Source organism: Balaenoptera acutorostrata, chromosome 21 (assembly GCF_949987535.1).
Source record: "Balaenoptera acutorostrata chromosome 21, mBalAcu1.1, whole genome shotgun sequence".
NCBI classification, from domain to species: Eukaryota; Metazoa; Chordata; class Mammalia; order Artiodactyla; family Balaenopteridae; genus Balaenoptera; species Balaenoptera acutorostrata.
In genome coordinates this window covers 26,330,951-26,352,978 of record NC_080084.1, presented here as the reverse complement: position 1 = coordinate 26,352,978, position 22,028 = coordinate 26,330,951, and the positions used below count along the sequence as shown (strand labels likewise).

At 39.2% G+C, this 22,028-nt stretch overlaps 1 protein-coding gene across 10 annotated transcripts in view; it reads left to right on the top strand.

The window, feature by feature from the left end:
- Positions 1-10: 10 nt before the first annotated feature.
- PRIMPOL (primase and DNA directed polymerase) overlaps positions 11-22,028 on the top strand; it is a 41,543-nt gene continuing 19,525 nt past the window's right edge. For 4 of the 10 annotated variants that reach the window (XM_007177869.3, XM_007177868.3, XM_007177867.3 and 1 more), the window contains exons 1-7: positions 203-421; positions 1,693-1,750; positions 6,038-6,283; positions 8,225-8,322; positions 9,210-9,339; positions 15,233-15,380; positions 19,033-19,320. In XM_007177869.3, coding sequence (XP_007177931.2) covers positions 6,104-6,283; positions 8,225-8,322; positions 9,210-9,339; positions 15,233-15,380; positions 19,033-19,320 — 844 coding nt within the window. In that variant the 5' untranslated portion in view covers positions 203-421; positions 1,693-1,750; positions 6,038-6,103. The other 6 variants (XM_057537296.1, XM_007177864.2, XM_007177866.2 and 3 more) reach the window with 6 other exon arrangements.

Sequence of the window (22,028 nt, the reverse complement as noted above, 5' to 3'; positions counted from 1 at the left end):
CCGCGACGCGCCGACACGTCCATCAGGCCCCGGCTCCCCCCGCCCGAGAACACCGCCCCCTCACAGGCCCCGTCCCGCCCGAGAACACCGCTCCTCCCGAGAACACCGCCCCCTCACGGTCCCGCCCCGCCTGAGGACGCCGCTCCGCCCGAGAACACCGCCCCCTCACGGGTCCCGCGAGCTCCTGGCTTCCAGGTACGCTTCCGGGACATTCTAGGCCCTTCCCGGTCTCCGCTCCCTTTCAGTCCGCGTCCTGCCCCAGAACGCTGTCGTTTCATAGGCACGCGCTCTCCCCACTTCCCGCCCCGGCCCCGCCCCCGCGCCAGGTTTGAAGACTCGGTCCCGCCACAGTGGGCGGGTCATGTGTCCTGCCAGCCGCAGAGGACCCATGGCTTCCCGCCCACGGCGAGCGTCTCTGGAGGTAAACGGAGGGAAACCCGAAGGCCTCGCCGGGTCCCGGGGGCAGGGAGAAGGGAGTCACGGGCGGGCCCTGCGGGAGGACGGAGAGCGGGTCGCGGCCTGCCGGTAATCCCCGCTTCCCCTCGGGCGACCGGAGGCCTTCCCTTAGGTCACCCCGAATTCCCTGTCCCGAAACCAAAAGCTTTAACCGCGCTGCTGGGCCTCCGCCTGTCTTGGGTCACGAACTCTTTTCAGACTCTGAGTCATTTTCGCAGAAGAATGTACCAACCCAATTGAGCACGAAATTCTCCATCAAATTTCAAGAGGTTCAGGACATTCTGACAAGTCAGGGGCCCCAGGTGAAGAACTCGCCCACTTCCAGCACTTTTGTTTACTTGGGTATAAATCAGGGCGCTGTTTTGTTCACAGATATGAGTATGGCTACCGTTCCTTGAGTGCTTATCTGTGCTCTTACATTGTGGCAATGCATTTTCTTTTTCTTTCAGCAACGCCTGCGGGTAGGAATTCCAGTTTCCACCTGGGCTTAATTAAAAAGGCTAAGTGGTTTGCTCTTGTTAAGGGCTACACGAGTTAAACTCAGATCCCAGGAATAAAACCCAGGCCTTTATCCCTCCCAAGTTGAGAGAGGACCAGTATTTGGCAGTCCTTTTTCTGCTGCAGTAAAACTGAAGAATAGGACCCGCTTCCAGCCTGCGCAGTGGTTGGCATGCAGTTATTTGTAAGGCAGGCACTAGTGTACTAGTTTTTTTTTTTTTTTTTTAAAGATGTTTTCTGGCTTTATTTATTTATTTATTTTTGGCTGTGTTGGGTCTTCGTTTCTGTGCGAGGGCTTTCTCTAGTTGCGGCAAGCGGGGGCCACTCTTCATCGCGGTGCGCGGGCCTCTCACTATCGCAGCCTCTCTTGTTGCGGAGCACAGGCTCCAGACGCGCAGGCTCAGTAATTGTGGCTCACGGGCCCAGTTGCTCCGCGGCATGTGGGATCTTCCCAGACCAGAGCTCGAACCTGTGTCCCCTGCATTAGCAGGCAGATTCTCAACCACTGCGCCACCAGGGAAGGCCTGTACTAGTTTTTTTTAACCAGTACTATTACCCCGTAGTGATGCTCAAACCCCTTCCTGTGCTAAACTTTCTTGCCAAAATTACGCTCTAGTTAAAGCAGCAGCAGCAGCAGCGGTTTTCTGTTTTTGTGTAGGTTACACTTATTAGTCTGGAGAAACTTTAATTATAGTAAAATAGCTGGCTAGAAGCAATGTTGGACGTTTCTTTTTACAGAGGCGTCTCGGAGGTGGCAGAACCTGATCTGGGCCTGGGAGGGACGACTTCAGGACAGGTGAGTGGGGCCTTCCGGGGGAGGGAAACGTGCAGGAGGGCTGCTGGAGTGGGCCAGGTGCAGGCAGTGGTCATCATCATTCATTTGGTGAGAAGGCTGAACAAGAAGAAATCGAACGGTAAGTGGTTGAGGGCCAGATTCTGGAGAGTTTGGACTTCTTGAGGTAAACTTTAGCGTGCATTAAGTGATGCTCTGAATCATTAATCAGTGTCCCTAGGAAAAGCTATGAAAATGGTCTTTTTAAAAAAAATTTTATTGGCGTATAGTTGATTTACAATGTTAATGAGTTCGTTTCAGGTGTAGAGCAGAGTGATTCAGTTACGCCTATATTCATTCTTTTTCAGGTTCTCATATAGGTCATCACAGAGTGTTGAGTAGAGGTCCCTGTGCTGTACAGTAGGCCCTTGTTGGTTATCCGTCTCGTAGATAGTAGTGTGTGTGTGTGTTCATCCCAAGCTCCTGATTTACAACCCCCCTCCCCGCCCCCCGTTTCCTCTTTGGTAACCGTGAGTTTGTTTTCAATATCTGGAAGTCTTTCTGTTTTGTAAATAAGTTCATTTGTATCATTTTTTTAAAAAATTAGATTCCACATATGAGTGATATCATATGATATGTCTTTCTCTGTCTGACTTCACGTAGTATGATAATCTCTAGGTCCATCCATGTTACTGCAAATGGCATTATTTCGTTCTTTTTTATGGCTGAGTAATATTCCATTGTATATGTGTACCACATGTCTTCATCCATTCTTCTGTCGATGGACATTTAGGTTGCTTCCACGTCTTGGCTGTTGAACATGGTCTCAAGGGTGATTAGTCTGGCAGAATTAGGCTGTTTGGATGGGAGATCCTGTGGGGATGGTACAAAGGTGGAACTGGAAAAAAACAGTGTACCACTGGATGTTTTCTTCCTTATAGGAGACTTTTGGGAAATTTAAATATGAGTTACTCTGTTCAAGCATAGACAGGCAAGGTGACTGAAGTAGGAAAAAAAAAAAGTCAGTATATTTAATAATTTTGTAAGGTGTTATTCATCTGGGAAGTAAACTATTATTACTGTAAATGAAGTTTAATCACATACTTCATTATGAATACTTTAGCAGTGGGAGAAATAGTGTAAATGTATTACAAGAGGCCATAAAGGGAATTATATTAAGAAAACATTGCCAAATACCAGAACATTACTAAATATTAGAACTGGAACATATATGCAGAAAACACAAGATACTGTTGAGTCAGTCTATTCTCAGGGCAGAGGGAGAAGTTCGAGTTGGGGAATAGGAATTGACTTGTGATTAGACAAGAAAAGAAACTAGGAGAACTGGGCTAGAGAGAGCCATGCGAGGCAGGCTTCAGCTGTCCCTAGAAACCAGTAGTCGTGAACCATGGGCCTCATGGCCCAGCTGCTCCTGGGGACCAGGCCGTCAGTGTCACTGACGAACAAGTCTAGGCATAAACGTCTGGAAACCAGGGCTGCTTAGGTCAGCTGTCTGAGTCATCTCCTCACCCTCCCTCTCGCTGTCCCTTCTCCCACTATAGTTACTCTAAAAAGACTAAGCCAACCTTTTTTCTAGCCTGACCACCTTTAGTTGTAAAACTGGTATCAAAAATGGTTAAACAATCATTCCCATGCAATGCTAAGAAATAAATAATAGAGCTCTTAAGCCTGCTATTTTAAAATACAACAAATATTTTTCTTTGGGTCTTGGAAACTGTTACAAAAGTAGTTATGGTCCCTGTGTGAAAAGGGGTTTTCATGTGTAATTATATGTATATAGAAAAAGACAGCACTATTTCCCCACCAGCATTTCTGGAATGGTGATATGTTCTCCCAGGGGGTAGGGATGAGGAATACGATAGTCCAAAACCAGAATACCAGATGCCTTCCTGTTCTCCATTTCCTTTGCTTTTAATATTCAACCCTGCTGCTTGAATAGTCTAAGCCCCAGTTGTCTTTCAGCCCAGCTGTTAAAATTTTAAAACTGTGCAAAGAACAAGGGGGCATAACATATTTTGAGCTTCTCTCTTTTTTTCTGTTGATGTGTGTGGTTTCCTCCGTCCAGTAAGTGTTAAACTGGTTTTCCATTGTGACTTTCATATATGATATACTCCCATGGTCATACCAATATTTTTACAAAACCAGAAAAAATTTTCCCAATGTCATTGTAACTAAGTGTGAATATCCACATGGTTATTTCTAGTCAGTTATTTGCTAGATACTAGAGTCATAATTCACCTCTGATCGCATTATGTGTTTATTGTCTTCGTTAAGTAATTGGTGGGCTTTATTAAAGTTAGTCAGTTTCTTAGAAGAAAGTTTCTCAATTAGGTTATCTAAATGGAGGGGATTTTTATCTGTGCGTGAAGCAGATTAAATAAACTAATACTCAGAATCTAACAATAAGGAGCCCTGTCACATATATTGAAAAATTAACACAGTTGTATTAAAAATTGCCCCATCTCTTCAATCCAAAGAAATTGTATTCCTTTCCTAGGCATATCTGTTACGAAATTTATGTTGATAGCTTTAGAATTTTATTTGTTTCTTGGTTTATAAATTTATAATATCCATGTGGATTAAGTGTAATTCTGAGAGTATAATCTTAAGTCTGTTATGGTTGAAGTCAAATTTGAAATCTATGGATAATATGCCTTTTTTTCTAACAATGCATGAGGATATTCCTACCCTCTCTTAATCTTTTTGGGTGATTCAGTTTTTCTTTCCAGGGAGTATTTCATTTGCCAATGAGTTTATGTTGCAAAGTTTTCTGCTAAAATTCAAGAGCATATTTATCAATGCAAGTACTAGCTAGATAGGCATTGACAAAAGTAAATAAGGATTTTACCCTCAAATGCTTTAGCATATGATATTATGTCACTTAAAACCTAATATATCTGTTTCCTACATACATAAATTACAACATAGTTGATGTTAGTGAAGAAGCAAACTATTAGTTATTTCTATTTCTGTGTAAAACCCAGGCCAAAACTTGCTGGCTTTAAAAACAACAAAATAATTTTTTCTTAGAGTTCTGTGGGTTGCCTGGGCAGTTTGCTGGATCTGTCACCTGAACTCACTCAGGCTTACTCAAACATTGAATTCAGATGATGGCTGGATGATCCAAAATGGCTTAACTCACGTGTCTGATAGTTGGTGCTTGCTATCAGCTGGGGTACCTTGGTTCTTCTCCAGAGAGCCTTTTATCCTCTGTGAGGCTAGAGTTATAGCATGATGATCTCAGAGCAGGACTCCATGATAGCCAAATCTAATGCAAAAGCACTTATTAAACCTCTGCTTGCTTCACATTTGTCGATGTGACATTGGCCAAAGCAAGTCACATGGCCGAGAGTCTGTATGGGAGTGGGCTTAGATGGCATCTCTTGATGGGACGAATGCCAGAGAATTGTCCTCATTTTTTCTCTATACTGGAAGCTTTTCCCCCCTCTTCTAAAAACCTATCCTTTTCCCTTTGTAAGTAAACCGTAATCCCAAATTGGAAAAGTATTGCCAGGTCCCCTTACTTTGGCATGGCTAACATGGAAGCATTGTATGCAAACAAAAACATATATCATTAGGAAACAAGGGTTAAAATGTAATCATTTCAATTGACTCATCACAAAAATAGTCATTAAATTAACAGATTAACATTTATTCTTTTTTTTAAAGTCATGCTTATGATTACCATACATCCCAAACCAAAACTAGCCGATATTGTAATTCCCATTCATACACTGGTTATCCTCCCAGCTAGTAGTTGTTTGAGTAGAAAAGAAGAGCAATGGGCAGGAAAAAGAGGGAAAGGGAGCTAAGAGCTAGACAGTGGTGCCTAGAATTGAATTCTGCACTAAGAAATAATAGCACTGGAATGATGTCCACCATCTGGGTGAGGTACGTGGCACTTGATGCAACAAAATGGTTATAATAAAAACCATAGTGATGCAAAAAACACTTATATTTACATGAGGCATTGGAATTTGCAAAACATTTTCATGTCTTATGACATGTATCCTCAAGATAACTACATAAAGATCATGTTGATCCCCATTTTGCAGCTGATTACAATTTAGGGAGCTTCATTAACCTGTTCAAAACTGTAGCACTATTAGATGGAAGAGCCAGGATCTAAAGATTTCTGATAACCAGCCCTGTCCTTGTTTCACAGTAAAACTTCACACAAAACATAAACTGTAAAGCAAAGAAATAAGCAGAAATGAGCTTTAAAGTTTTACCAAACAAAATACATCTTAAACAAAGAAACTGACGTCCATGTTTGTTTGTTTGTTTTAGTAGTAATTGACAGAGATCCTGTCCCCTACATGGGATAGGATTTAGTCTCCCCATACTTCTGAACCAATGAAGAGAAAATGGGAAGCAAAACTGAAGCAAATTGAAGAACGAGCATCCCATTATGAGAGGGAACCATTGTCCTTGGTGTACAGACCAAGATTGTCTAAGCCAGAAGAACCACCATCCATTTGGAAACTATTTCATCGGCAAACTCAAGCTTTTAATTTTGTTAAAAGCTGTAAAGAGGTAATTTTTCTCATCTTTTTTTTTAGGGCTACTATAACTTAAGATTTCCAGAAAAAATCTATTGTTTGTCTTCATTTCAGTCCACATATTTTACCAGAAGAATTTAATTGCAATCTTTTTGTACTATTTAGGAAAGATATCCGTGAATCATTAACCATTTACTTTATATTAATAATGAAAAAAATGACATGTCTAGTGCCAAATAGTTTGAAAAATCTGTAATGACATAGAAATGAAGCTATGCTTAGAGAAGTGACTGTATTCATGGACTGAAAAATAATAGAATGAGTGTAAGAGTTAAACTAAAATAATACCCACAGAAATATCAGGAAATGAGTAAGTAGAGTGTGAGATTTTTTTTTTTGGTCTGCGTTGGGTCTTCGTTGCTGTGCGCAGGCTTTCTCTAGTTGTGGCGAGTGGGGGCTACTCTTCGTTGCGGTGCGTGGGTTTCTCATTGCGGTGGCTTCTCATTGCGGAGCACAGGCTCTAGGTGTGTGGGCTTCAGTAGTTGTGGCTCACGGGTTCTAGAGCGCAGGCTCGGTAGTTGTGGTACACGGACTTAGTTGCTCCGCAGCATGTGGGATCTTCCCGGACCAGGGCTTGAACCCCTGTCGCCTGCATTGGCAGGCAGATTCCTAACCACTGCGCCACCAGGGAAGCCCGGAGTGTGAGATTTTAAGGATGAAATTAGGGATTGGAGATTTGAATTTAAACAATAGCAAATGAAAATGTCTCAAATGTCATAGCTTAGAGTTAATAAGCCCTGAAACTTAAATCATAATACCAAAGCACACATGTTTTTTATCTTTCTACTGTCCCTTTTGTGCTTTGGAGTAGTAGAGTAGATTTATCATAATTTCCAACAGATCAGGAAAGTGGGAGGAAGAAGTGCTTGCTACATGCTAGCCTCACAAAGGGAATGGTTCTCAAAAATAAACAGGTGTGTATTGCACATCTTTTTTTGTTGGGCACTGTGGGGAATATAAAGAAATATAATGAAAAGATGCATCTGTCCAACATAAATCCAGCATAAATATATTGTGATTCTGAAAATTGATGATATATAAAAACTCAAAATGCTAAAAGTTTTTAAGGAGGAGGACCTTCTTTCCCTGGTAAAGAGAAGCTTGCTCACATCAGAATAGTTTAGGAAATAGAAGAAAAGCCTTTTGTGTGCATTTTGTGTAACCCTAATTCAGGTATCAGAAATTAAAATACAGATTCGTTTAATCTTGACTTCAAAAAAAATATAGCTGTATGGTTGCTGGATTTACCAATCATCAGTTTATAAAATTTATCTCGAGAAGATTTTTAATAGGGTCGGGTAACTTAGTCTTTTTATGATTTCTCTCATGAAAATGGAAGTTTAGTTCCTTTGTAGGCTCAACAGCTCCCTTTAGCTAAGTGGAAACAAAAGAACTTGTGTATTCCTTTTCCATGAGAAACAATAATTTATAGTTACTTGTTCTGCATTTTAAAACTTTCCTTAAATTTTTAAGATTTACATACAAATATATTTTTTAAAACGGTTCTCATGTATTTTTATATACTCTAGGAAATTTACTAACTTTAGTCCAAATTATTTACAATAATGTTCAGGTAGTTTTAAAAAATAAGTTCTTTTTCATAAACTGGCAGATAAAACCATAATAGGAAGTCAAACGAGTGACTGAAAAATGATTTTTCTTTCTTTTTAGTCTGGATGTTCTAATTGTTTCTGCCTTGAACATGTATCACTTGAGTGACTAAATATAAATAAATACAAATAACTAGATTTTGATTGGCATAGATTTAGTGATTAATTTTCTTGTTTTCAATAATACAAATGTTCCAGGTTTTGAAAATTTGAATGATAAAATCTTTATGAACATTTAATAGCTACAGTTGATTTTAAATTTGCATTTTACTGATTTTTTGAATATTAATTTTGGTTTTATAAAGGACGTTCATGTATTTGCTTTGGAATGCAAGGTGGGCGATGGACAACGTATTTACCTCGTAACAACGTATGCTCAACTTTGGTTTTACTATAAATCCCGGTAAGTAGCTTTTAAAGGACAACACATTAAATTATATTTCTTTCAATCTGGAAATGCTTGTGAAGTTAAATCAGGCTGCCTTGGCTTTCATAGTTCTTAGTCACGCAGTTAGTTACTACTTTACTATTAGAATTGAATTCTGGAGTTTCCTTGTGATAGCAACACTGAATTATCTCACCAGGTGCTAGGAGAGAGAAATTGCGTGTGTTTTGAATTCCTGTACCACGTGATGACACAATTCCCACCATCACTTTTCTTTGTTCCAATTACTGTAAACCTTTTATTTGTATATGATGCCACTAAGCAGTTTATCATTTACTAATCAGGTCAGCATCTCTTCTTAATAACCCATCTTAAAGTCATACCTCTATATACCAGTGAGAATGAAACTGCACATGTGAGCATTGAAAGCTCATTGAAGTCAGGTGATTCAGAATGTATGTAACCAGTGTTTAAAATATTCCTAATGAAAATGTAGAACTTAAAAATTCTTATTAAAAAATTCATGGAATCCCAAGAATATGTGATTGTGGGATCGCAGTTTGAGAAAGTTCTTAAAATTTGCTTCATGGTGATACCAAAAACAAATGTAGAAGTGTTACCTGATATCAAAATTATCTGTGAATAAATAACAGTATGCAGTTGACTATATTTTCCAGTTAAATAATGTTACAGAAAATGATTGTTACATCTTGTTTGATGGAAACTTTTGATACTGTGTTCCGTAAACCTGTGGTAAGCAGTTGTTCACTTTATCTTGTCTTCATTATGTCATAGTTATTTGTCATTAAATCACAGTTAATATACTATCTTGAGATACAAGAGCAACTTCTGTGATTGAAAAGGTGTGAGATATAAACCTAACAATCTTGAATTATTCAATTCAGAAGAACTCTCTTACACTGCTATGAAGTCATTCCTGAAAATGCTGTGTGCAAGCTTTATTTTGATTTGGAATTTAACAGACTTGCCAATCCAGGAGCTGATGGGAAAAAGATGGTTGCATTACTCATTGAGGTAAATTACAGACTCAGGTTTTTCTCCTTATATCTACCTGTATTATCTTTTCATTCACTCATTCAGTCATTAAAGGAATCCAACCTATGTAATATATAGGTTCCATGTTTCTCCTCCTTTTTCTTGTTACTCTTCCTTTTGACTTTGTTTCTTAATGTCACTTCTCTGAGTAAACTTCTGGAAAGGAGGAAGGTTCAGTTTATGTCCATATATTTCGTAATATTGCTGTATCAAAAAAAACCGAGAGGACTTCCATGGTGGCGAAGTGGTTAAGAATCCGCCTGCTAATGCAGGGGACACGGGTTCAATCCCTGGTCCGGGAAGATCCCACATGCCGCGGAGCAGCTAAGCCCGTGCGCCACAGCTACTGAGCCTGCGCTCTAGAGCCCGCGAGCCACAACTACTGAGCCCATGCGCCTAGAGCCTGTGCTCCGCAGCAAGAGAAGCCACTGCAATAAGAAGCCTGTGCACTGCAACAAAAAGTAGCCCCGCTGGCCACAACTAGAGAAAGCCCGCACACAGCAACGTAGACCCAATGCAGCCAAAAATAAATACATTAAAAAAAAAAAACTGAGAAAGGTGGCAGTTTGGGAATTTTCCATTTCTTAATTATATATTCTTTTGCATTACAAATAGTTGACTCTGGTGAAGATTAGGTGAAGTAATTTTTGCTGAAAAATTGAGTACTAAGATAAACTTCAAGAAAATTTCGATAAAAATAGTATCAGAAGTTTCGAGCTGGCAGAAATTTTGGAAACTATTCTGTCTTACATCATCATAAATGAGGAAGCTAGAGCCTAGAGAGACTTAATTCCAACTCCAGGTCCAACAACTAGTTACTGGCAAAACCTGGTCTAGAACTACAATTACCATTTCTCCTTGTTTTTAACAAAGAGAAAAAGTGTAGTTCTAGTATATGTTTTTGATTTGGCAGTGTCAACCAGGAAGTTAGTAATAAAAGGAATATGGGCTTGTGCAACTAAGCTCTATTAGGTTCGTTTATAAAATCTTTTAAGATTGTATTGTATTAAGGTGTACTAAAATTATATTGACTATTACTTGGCCTCAGAGTAGGTATTAACATTAACTGTTTTCTGTTTTAGATGTTAACTGTAGATGACTCATTTTATAATGTTAAAAATACATCCAAATTAAAATGTTTTTGATTAAAAGTATCTGCTGATTTTGTTGGATCTCTACATGTTTTATTTTAAATTTATTTGAAAAATGCATGCAAATACTGTTTTTTAAAAAAACAATGTTAGCTTTCTCCTGACTTTGAAGGAGAAGAAATATATATAAGTTCCCACCAGCCCTCCCAAAAAACAACAGAAAAGTTATGTTTTTCTTAAGATAGCCATTGGACCCTTAAAAATAAATTTAAATGTTTTATTTCATTACAGTTGGTAAGTTGTATTTAATTTTTAACCTTAATTATGTTTTTAATAATCCATAGATATTGACTCTTTACTAGTGTATGATACACTTCTACGGTCTAAGGTAGGATTTGTTATGTGGGTTCTGTGTGGCCAAGAAGGAATTAAGATTCAGAGATTCTCACTGGCACTTTAGTATGGTGATACTGTTAAAAAAGAAGTATTAGTACTTCATTGTATTAGAAACTAGAAACTTATCCCGAATGGAATCAACACTAGTGCAAATCCCATTTGTAACAAGGATTAATAAACACTGGTATGGCAAAGATCATGTAGGTGTTTAAATTATTTTCCTGCTAATTCTTTATACAGTCTTATCCAAGTTAGTCTTGAGCAACTAATCTTTAACATCAACAAAAGTTGGAAAAAGTTGTAGAAATCTGAGTTTAAAATTATACAACATTTTTATTTAACATGCTCATGTTGGTAGAAAAGTTATTAGGATTATTTTACTTAATATAACCTTTACAAATGATTATATTGAAATTAATTTCATTTACTGGTTACTTTGTATGTAACAAGTGTATAATACAATAAGTTCTTTTCCTTTAGTGTCTCTGTGTGAGGAGGCATAAGTTAGGTTAGCTGTTATCATAACAGATGGTTAATAAATAACTGGCTAATAATAACTAGTGATAATATGTAATGCCCTTTGATACAATTTTTAACTGACAATTCCAGTAAGCCACTTCTGCCAGATGGAATGACTTCTGGTGCTAAAGCATTTTATAAAACTATGTTGACAGGTAACATTGCTCAAATAATCATATATTTTTAACTTCTGGATTTTACAACTGAAATATTTAAATAAATAAAAAACTTTTAAAGTTGAGGTATAATTGATTTACGATATTATATTAGTTTCAGGTGTACAACACAGTGATTCAAAATTTTTACAGACTATACTCCGTTTATGGTTATTATAAAATATTGGCTATATTCCCTGTAACTTAAAATTTTATTTAAAATTTAACTTGGGAAAAAGAACTTAAGGGGACTATGATTACTTTTATTATCTACAGTTACTACATTTATTCTGTATAGCTCCAAAGTACATAACTAGACTTTATTCATTTATCAAAATTTTTTCAACCTCTTAGTGTCAGTGTGCCTAGGCATTAAAAGTACAATGGTTCGCCCAAAGAGACATGATTTCTGCCTTCACAGAATTTATCGTGTAATGGAGGATAATAAGTTAGGATAGATTTAGCTGCCGTAATAAAGACCTAAAATTAAAGGGGCACAAACCAGATAGGAAGTTATTTCTCTCCCTCACGTAACACCTGGGTGTGGCCCCATTGTGTTGGGGACTAGGCTTGTTGCTTGCTGCTCTTAAGATGCCATTACTCACACTGTCCAGGATGGCTCAGCACCGCCGTGTCTACATTTTAGACAGTAGGAAATGGGGAGGGGGCGAGCATGCCCCTTTCCTTTAAGAGTATAATGTAGAAGTGGATATTTTCCTTCTGCTCACATCCTGTTGGCCAGAACTTAATCACATGGCCACACCTTACTGCACGGGAGTCTGGGGAACATGGTCTTTATTCTTGATGACCTCATATCTAGCGAATAATCGGGGTTCTATTTCTACAGAAGCAGGAGAGAACAGATCATGAGGGATATTCTCTATGATAGAGAGGAAACCTATCAAAATAATCACACAAAAATTGCAGCTGTGTAAGTACTACAAATAGAGGTAGAATATATATGGGGCAATTTGATGTAGATAAGGAAACTGAGGAAGCCTTCTCTGAGAAAGAATTTACTGAAGAAGAGTAGGATCAGAGAGCATGATGGGAGGTGGTATGCTATTATAATACCAAAATAACATTAATAAACACAATTTATTTCATAACTATTAGGTATCTAAGTGTTTGGCAGTGTACAGACATTTTTGCTAATCCCAAGATAACCCTGTGTGGTGTTTCTTTTTTTTTTTTTAAACATCTTTATTGGAGTATAATTGCTTTACAATGGTGTGTTAGTTTCTGCTTTATAACAAAGTGAATCAGTTATACATATGTCCCCATATGTCTTCCCTCTTGTGTCTCTCTCCCTCCCACCCTCCCTATCCCACCCCTCTAGGTGGTCACAAAGCACCGAGCTGATTTCCCTGTGCTATGCGGCTGCTTCCCACTAGCTATCTGTTTTCTGTTTGGTAGTGTATATATGTCCATGCCACTCTCTCACTTTGTCCCAGCTTACCCTTCCCCGTCCCCGTATCCTCAAGTCCATTCTCTAGTAGGTCTGTGTCTTTATTCCCATCTTGCCCCTAGGTTCTTCATTACCTTTTTTTTTTTTTTTTTTAAGATTCCATATATATGTGTTAGCATACGGTATTTGTTTTTCTCTTTCTGACTTACTTCACTCTGTAGGACAGACTCTAGGTCCATCCACCTCACTACAGATAACTCAATTTCGTTTCTTTTTTACGGCTGAGTAATACTCCATTGTATATATGTGCCACATCTTCTTTATCCATTCATCTGTTGATGGACACTTAGGTTGCTTCCATGTCCTGGCTATTGTAAATAGAGCTGCAGTGAACATTTTGGTACATGACTCTTCTTGAATTATGGTTTTCTTAGGGTATATGGCCAGTAGTGGGATTGCTGGGTCATATGGTAGTTCCATTTTTAGTTTTTTAAGGAACCTCCATACTGTTCTCCACAGTGGCTGGATCAATTTAGATTCCCACCAACAGTGCAAGAGGGTTCCCTTTTCTCCACACCCTCTCCAGCATTTATTGTTTGTAGATTTTTTGATGATGACCATTCTGACCGGTGTGAGATGATATCTCATTGTAGTTTTGATTTGCATTTCTCTGATGATTAATGATGTTGAGCATGATTAATGATGTTGAGCATTCTTTCATGTGTTTGTTGGCAATCTAAATCTTCTTTGGAGAAATGTCTGTTTAGGTCTTCTGCCCATTTTTGGATTGGGTTGTTTGTTTTTTTGATATTGAGCTTCATGAGCTGCTTGTAAATTTTGGAGATTAATCCTTTGTCAGTAGCTTCATTTGCAAATATTTTCTCCCATTCTGAGGGTTGTTTTTTTGTCTTGTTTATGGTTTCCTTTGCTGTGCAAAAGCTTTTAAGTTTCATTAAGTCCCATTTGTTTATTTTTGTTTTTATTTCCATTTCTCAAAGAGGTGGGTCAAAAGGGATCTTGCTGTGATTTATGTCATAGAGTGTTCTGCCTATGTTTTCTTCTAGGAGTTTGATAGTGGCTGGCCTTACATTTAGGTCTTTAATCCATTTTGAGTTTATTTTTGTGTATGGTGTTAGGGAGTGTTTTAATTTCATTCTTTTACATGTAGCTGTCCAGTTTTCCCAGCACCACTTATTGAAGAGGCTGTCTTTTCTCCACCGTATATTCTTGCCTCCTTTATCAAAGATAAGGTGACCATATGTGCGTGGGTTTATCTCTGGGCTTTCTATCTTGTTCCATTGATCTATATTTCTGTCTTTGTGCCAGTACCATACCTGTTAGGTGTTTCTTAGTACCTTCGTTTTGCAAAAGAGAAGACAGGCTTCAGGAGAAGTGACTTGTCCTGTGGCTGCACAGCTAATGCTTTTAAGCAGTTACATGTGCCAAGCATTGGGCCAAGTCTTTACTCTGATTTTCTCTTTGCTCCTTACAACAACCTGAAATGTTAGGTTCTATTATTATCCCATTTTGCAGTTGAGGAATGTTAGGTTTGGTCTTGACTAAAGCGACAGAGCTGGTAAAGTGGCGAAGCCAGAACTCAAACCTTTCTGACTCCTAATCATGTGCTCCTAACCCTGTGCTCGCTACCTTCCTATAATGCGTAACTGCTTTAATTACTAGCATCATCTAGCCCCGGAGGCCATATTCTTGGACGTAGATTTGGGCTCAGTGTGCCTGAGGAACTTTCTGAAGACTAAAACTATAAACAATGGAATTGTGACTTTTTAACTCATAGATAATATTTAAAGAGATGCTTAGGACTTCCCTGGTGGCACAGTGGATAAGACTCTGTTGCTCCCAACGCAGGGGGCCTGGGTTCGATCCCTGGTCAGGGAACTAGATCCCACATGCATGCCGCAACTAAGGAGCCCACCTGCAGCAACTAAGATCTGGTGCAACCAAACAACAAACAAACAAATAAATAAATACATAAATAAAATTTATGAAAAGAGGTGCTTAAAAAGAAATATTTTTATTGTGATTTTAGAGATTAATGTATAAGATAAATTGAATTCTGAGAGGCCTTTAACCCTGAGAGCCTATGCATTTTTGAACATAAACATGTATAATAATTTAAATATGTATGTTTCAGTACATAAGTAATTCAGTAAAATTATGTAATAATCTGATATCAAAATTAAAAAACAGATTAGACTTACTTGTACCAAGATATTTGAATTTTGCTCATGGAAAAATTTTAAAACAAAAAGTACTAATTATTTATGTTTTACTTGTGTTTTCAGCATGTTTGTAAAGCACTTCAACAGTTTTACAGGGTTAGTTGTTCAGCTGAAGATGTTCTCAACTTGGATTCTAGCACCAGTGAAAAATTCAGCCGCCATTTAATATTTCAGCTCCATGATGTGGCATTTAAAGATAATACCCATGTTGGTGAGTGTACTGGTTTTTTAAAAATCACAGTTATATTAAAAACTTATGTTTTCCTTTCCTCTTAAAGGTTTGTATTTGTCAGGTTTTATGGTCATTAACCTGTCCTAAAACATGAATCATGATTTTTCATGTTTTCAGGATTTGCCTTTAGTTCTAGACCTATCTTCCTATTCTAGATACATTGTAGACACATTAATGTACTCAGGATATCCTTGGCATTAGTGCCTCTTGCTGTAGATATTGGGATGGCCATGCATGCCCTGGTCCTGGTTTCTGTTCCAACAGGAGTCATTTCAGAAGTTTTCTGGGTAATGCAGGAGAGGCCTAATTCCAGTCTTATCTGTGATGCCTGAGATCTGGATTTCTGACCTTCGCTTTAGCCTTGCCCCTTAGCTTTTAGTACATGAGAACTGGGCTTGGGTTCCAGGCCACACTCACGAAGCCTTGTTTATTGTTCCAGGCCAAACCTTAGGGTTGGAGAGAAGTGTAGATGTGTAAGCCTGAAAGTGTAACCAGAGGATTAATTCTAGTACTGGACATTTAGAGATATAGGCCAAGGTATAAAATGAAGTCAGTCCAAAGGGGAACAAATAGGCAGAAAGGGAACACTGAAAACCAAGGTCTGAATAAAAGCCAAAATCCTGAGTGTATATCAAAGCAGGGGTAGGGCAAGCAGATGATTGACTGAAGTTCAGGTAACAGGTAATCCATTTCAGAACAAGTGTCTGACAGTTTCCAGGGTACCAAGGGCAAAAGGCATGAACATTTGTTGAATCTGTCCTTGTCCCTTTGTTCACTCCGTCTGTAACCTTAATGATCATCCACTGTCATGGCTTCAGTTCCCATCTGTGTGTTGATGACTCTCAAGTCTTTATCTGCAGCCGAGACTGTTCTCCCATTAAACATCCCCACACAGACACTTGAAACTCAGCATGTCCTAGACCAGACTCCTCATCTTTTCTCCCAGACTTGCTCTTTCTCTTGTGAGGTGTATATCCGAGTGGTATGCCCATTCACCCAGTTACCCAAGTGGAAATGCTGTGTCTTGCTTACTTCTTTAGTCAGCTAGCTAGAGTGATTTGATTATACCACTGTGTGCCTCAAACCCTTCCAGGATTATTCCTTGCCTTCAGGGAAAAGTCCAGGTGTCTTAGTTTGCATGATGAGGCCCGTTGTGCACTGGCCTCATCTCTCACCACTTGGCACTTCTAGCTCTGTCCTTCACTTAGCTCCCACGGGGGCCACATTTTCTCTAGTCCTTAGGCCTCTGCACTTTTTGACGCTGCTGTCTGACCAGTTCACGTGGTCTGTTAAGACTCAGTGTAGGTATTGTCATCTGAGAAGCCTTTTCTGTCATATCCCAAACCCTAAGACTTAGGTTCGTGTTCCCTCTGGGTTGCAGAGCGTGCCCAGTGCCTATCGTGTCAAAGCGTTCACCACTTCCTGGGGTAATTTCTTGTTTTTGTTTTTGTTTTGTCTTCTCTATTCTACTTAATGTTTCTTTAGGGCATGGATTGTTTCTTATTCACCATTGTATTTCCAGAGCTTATCAGATAGTAATGTCTTTATCAGTAATAATAATATAACAGTAGCAGCAGCAGCTACCATAAATACAAGAAGTCATTTAATATTTGCTGAATGAATGACTGAATGTTAGGTGGCTCTGCTGTCTGTGCGGAGGGGTAGAGTCCTAAGCAGGGTATTTCTTTGATTCCTATTTACTCCTCATAGTCTACTCTGAGTCCTAGCCACGAGGCTAAACGTGGAGATTTGTTGCTAGGAAGAAAAGCAGAATGGAAATTTGACCGGTGATTAGCAGTGTCTGCTACAGATAGCTTCTGAGGGCAACTGACATTCAAGCTGGGCTTTAAATGAAATTCCATCAGACAAAGATAAGAAAGGTTTTACTGTCAGAACAGCATAAGCAAAAGTATAGAGGTAAGAGTTCATGACTAATTTGGGGAGCAGTGGGAGTCCAGTGTGGCTCGAGTGAGAGACACAGTCAGACCTGATAAATGGGATGCCATCTGCAGCTTCGATCCTCTAAAATTATGAACTGTCAGAACCAGAGATGCAGAGATTATGAAATAGTCCAAATTCACCACTTTGGTTCCCCTCCCTCAGTGTATCTCGTGGTGACATTTCTACTTCCTATTGTCAACCTTTCAGAAAGAGGAATTAGGAAGTGTAAGATCATAGAATGTTAGCAAGATGTACAAATTTGATCTCCTTGAAATACTTTCCTACCAGCCTGCCATAGAACCTGAAATTTCTATGATCGATACGTTCTTTTGAGTTATTCCCAGCCAATAAAATTGTCCCTATATTAATGATGAGGTGAGGGTGATACTATTGGGGAAGGGCAGCAGAAAGCAGAGTAGTTTGCTGGAGCCAGTGTTAGTATTAAGGTGGTTACACCATCCATCGTCCTAGCCCGGCCTCCTAAGCACAGTCTTGGCAACTGGTTCTGCAGCCATGCCTTCTTGGTGTCAAGTAGGTGTAATTTTACATTTCCAGGAAAATTTACTTTATCAATTTATGTTTGAACTGCTTTATTGTCCTTTGATATATCATGATTTCTTTTTACTCAGTATTTACCTTATTTCCCTCATTCCAGAGATAATCATGTCTGTATATGATTGCAAGGATCAAATGCTTTTGCTTTCATTTTGATTTTTAGTGTTTTACAAGATAGTGGATTTGTTTCTTTGAGGAGGGAAGTAATTAGGTCTAATTTGGAGAAAGAGAATTTTGAACTTAGAGCATGTGTATCTTATGATTTAAGGGTTCAAGCTGTCTGGTAAATAAAGTGACAAACCCAGACTATACCAATTTTAAAGACTAAAATTAAGTTTTTCTTATAGTAGTGCATTTCTCCAGTATTGTTATACATGAAGCAGCTTAACCAGATTGTTACTTGATTTTATCATATAAATTATGAGAGCTTAAAGAAGCTCTGGATTGTCATACCATCTTTTCTATGTGAAGATAGCGCCACTCATATTTAGAGCTCTTAGAATAAATGTTGAAATACAACAGATGTCTTTACTTGCTTTAGTTCTGCACTTTAGTTATTGGGCCACAACCCAGCTCATGACCAATTATCGGGAGAGGCAGGAGGAGCAAGAACCTTAAACTGATGGCTGTGAATGTCGAGGTTCTTGGGGTATGTCATGCGAGTAAAGGAGAGAAAATAAGTCCTGAGAAATTTGCTGACATCCTGACATAGGGAGAGTGTGGCAGAGCTTGGCAGCACTGTTTACTTGTGTAAACCTTGCATTCTTTAATCATTGATTGTGAATGTAAATTCTACTCAATTTGTATTCATTAAAATGGTGCTTTTTGGTGACAGAGCATTCGGCCTAGGCCCATACTAGCAACATTGACAAATCTTCTCACATTAACCTTCCCTTCTAAGATGATTTGTTTACAAGTTACACCAAACTCCCCTGTCAAAGGGAATTTAAAAAGTAAAAGATTACACAAGAGGAAGGAAGTATAGGAGAGGGGTATTACAGTTTATAATAACAACTCAGTTTTAAAACCAGAAATAGAAGCCTTACTGTGTACAATTGTCCTGTGTAGACTTGTGCCTAGATCTTGTTATAGTTTTCAGAAAAGGATTAGATTAACCTTTTTATTTTTTCTTTAGGTAATTTTGTGAGAAAAATTTTAGAGCCTGCTTTTCACTTAATTGCTAGTGAAGATGATGATATGACTCCAGAGACAACGGGCCATGAATTTTCCCATTTTTCTGAAACACCAATTAAACAAGGAATTTCCTTTAGCAAAAAGTCCACAGATGAGGATATAGGAGAGAGCTGGACAACGAATTCAGAGAAACTGGAGAGGCTGGGGTCAGCTAAGCAAAGCAGTCCTGATCTTTCATTTTTAATTGTGAAGAATAACATAGGAGAAAAGCATCTTTTTGTGGATCTAGGTAAGTAGAATTGACAGCTCTCTGTTGGACTGTCCTTGTGTACTTCTGTGAGAGGCCAGTCAGTGCCCACTTGTCACTTTGCTTAGGATTCTTACTACCACCACTGCTCCACAGCGACTGGGGTCACTAACAGAATGTGATCAGTGAGCTCAGGTGTGGGAAATCTAGTAGGTTTCTGTTAGGAGATCTTAAAGGGGTCCTGTGGGACATAAGCAGCAGGCTGGCCTGAGCTCCAGAAGAGAATGGTTGTGGCTGGCTCCTGCTCTGAAATGGTCACAGGATTCATGATGGGACAGTTGGATAGCAGTCTCCAATGCTGCTGACAGGTTTAATTAGATGAAATAAATTGTAAAAATAGGTACAATGTCGGGCTTCCCTGGTGGCGCAGTGGTTGAGAGTCTGCCTGCTAATGCAGGGGACACCGGTTCGAGCCCTGGTCTGGGAAGATCCCACATGCCACGGAGCAGCTGGGCCCGTGAGCCACAATTGCTGAGCCTGCGCGTCTGGAGCCTGTGCCCCGCGACGGGAGGGGCCGCGATAGAGAAAGGCCCGCGCACCGCGATGAAGAGCGGTCCCCGCACCGCGATGAAGAGTGGCCCCCACTTGCCGCAACTAGAGAAAGCCCTCGCGCGAACCGAAGACCTAACACAGCCAAAAATAAATAAATAAATAAAGTAGCTATTAAAAAAAAAAAATTAAGCTGGACTTTAAAAAAAAAAAAAAAAAAGGTACAATGTAAAAATGGAGCTATTAGGTGGCAAAGTAAGCCTGGCGTTTTCTGCACTGAAGAGCTTTGCAGGGGTTGTTTCATCAACTTCCTACTATGATAAAACTGGTGGCTGCTTCAGCTGTGCTCTCTTCTGCCCTGCTTGCTTCTGGTCTCTGAATCTGAGGATATATGAAGTACTGGCACAAGACCTCAGCCTGTTTAGGTAACACACAGGCCAGTCAGGACCCCTAATTCAGCTGAGCTCCAATTTGGTGAAATGAACCTCATTTTTATGTTGAGTTCTAGCTTGTGATTTGAAAAGCCATAAGAGCAGCATTTTTGCCATTGATGGTTAGAGCAACTCAGAGAGTTTCAGTGTCTACAAGTTGAAGAAAAGTAGGTTTAAGCTATAAGCAAGATTACCAGGCCAATCAGGCTGAGAATAGGAAGTGTTCCTCCTGTATTGCATATCTTTCTAGCACCGTTGACAACCAAGTATAAGAATTTGGAAATAAAACAGGCATACCTTGTTTTGTGACACTTCACAGGTATTGTGTTTTTTACAAATTAAAGGTTTGTGACAGCCCTGAGTCAACCACTGATATCGCAATTTTTCCAACAGCATTTGCTCACTTTGTGTCTGTTTCACATTTGGTAATTCTTGCAATATTTTATACTTTTTCATTATTACTTGTTTTGATGATCTATGATTAGTGATCTTTGATGTTACTACTATGACTCGCTGAAGGCTCAGATGGTGGTTAGCATTTTTTTAGTTATAAAGTATTTCTTAAGGTATGTATATTTTTAAAGACTGCTATTACACCCTTAATGACTATAATATAATATAAACATAACTTATAAGCACTGGGAAGCGAAAAAAATTCGTGTGACTTTATTCTGATATTTGCTTTTATTGTGGTGTTCTGGAACTGAACCCACAGTAGCTCTGAAGTATGCCTGTAGCTTTCAGTGTACAGGTCTTTCACCTCTTTGGTTAAATTTATTCCTAGATACTTTGTTCTTTTTGATGCAGTTGTAAGTGGGATTGTTTTCTCTTTCAGTAGTTTATTAGTGTATAGAAACACCACAGATTTCTGTATATTGATTTTGTATCCTGTGGCTTTACTGAATTCATTTATTCTAACATTTTTTTGGTAGAGTCTTTAGGGTTTTCTACATATGATTCCTGACTTAATGATGGTTTGACCTACCTTTTTTTTTTTCCCACTTACAATTTTTTGACTTTACAGTGGTGTAAAAGTAATATATTCAGTGGAAACCATACTTCGAATTTTTCAGTTTTTTTTTTTTTTTTTTTAAGGATTTTCTTTTTAATTAATTAATTAATTTATTTTTGTCTGTATTGGGTCTTCGGTTCGTGCGAGGGCTCTCTCCAGTTGCGGCAAGCGGGGGCCACTCTTCATCGCGGTGCGGGGACCGCTCTTCATCGCGGTGCGCGGGCCTTTCTCCATCGCGGCCCCTCCCGTTGCGGGGCACAGGCTCCAGACGCGCAGGCTCAGCAATTGTGGCTCACGGGCCCAGCTGCTCCGTGGCATGTGGGATCTTCCCAGACCAGGGCTCGAACCCGTGTCCCCTGCATTAGCAGGCAGATTCTCAACCACTGCGCCACCAGGGAAGCCCGAATTTTTCAGTTTTGATCTTTTTGTGGTCTAGTGATATGTGGTATAATACTCTCGTGATGCTGGGCAGTGACAGTGAGCTGCAGCTCACAGCCAGCCATGCAGTCATGAAGATAGATCAGTCACAATCATTTTGTATCCAGACAACCATTCTGTTTTTTTACCTTCAGTATACTATTCAATAAATTACATGAGGTATTCAGTGCTTTATTACAGAATAGGCTTTCTGTTAGATGATTTTGCCCAACTGTAGGCTAATGTAAGTGTTCTGAGCACATTTAACGTAGGCTAGGCTAAGCTATGATATTCAGTAGGTTAGGTGTATTAAATGCGTTTTCAACTTATTTGTTGGGATG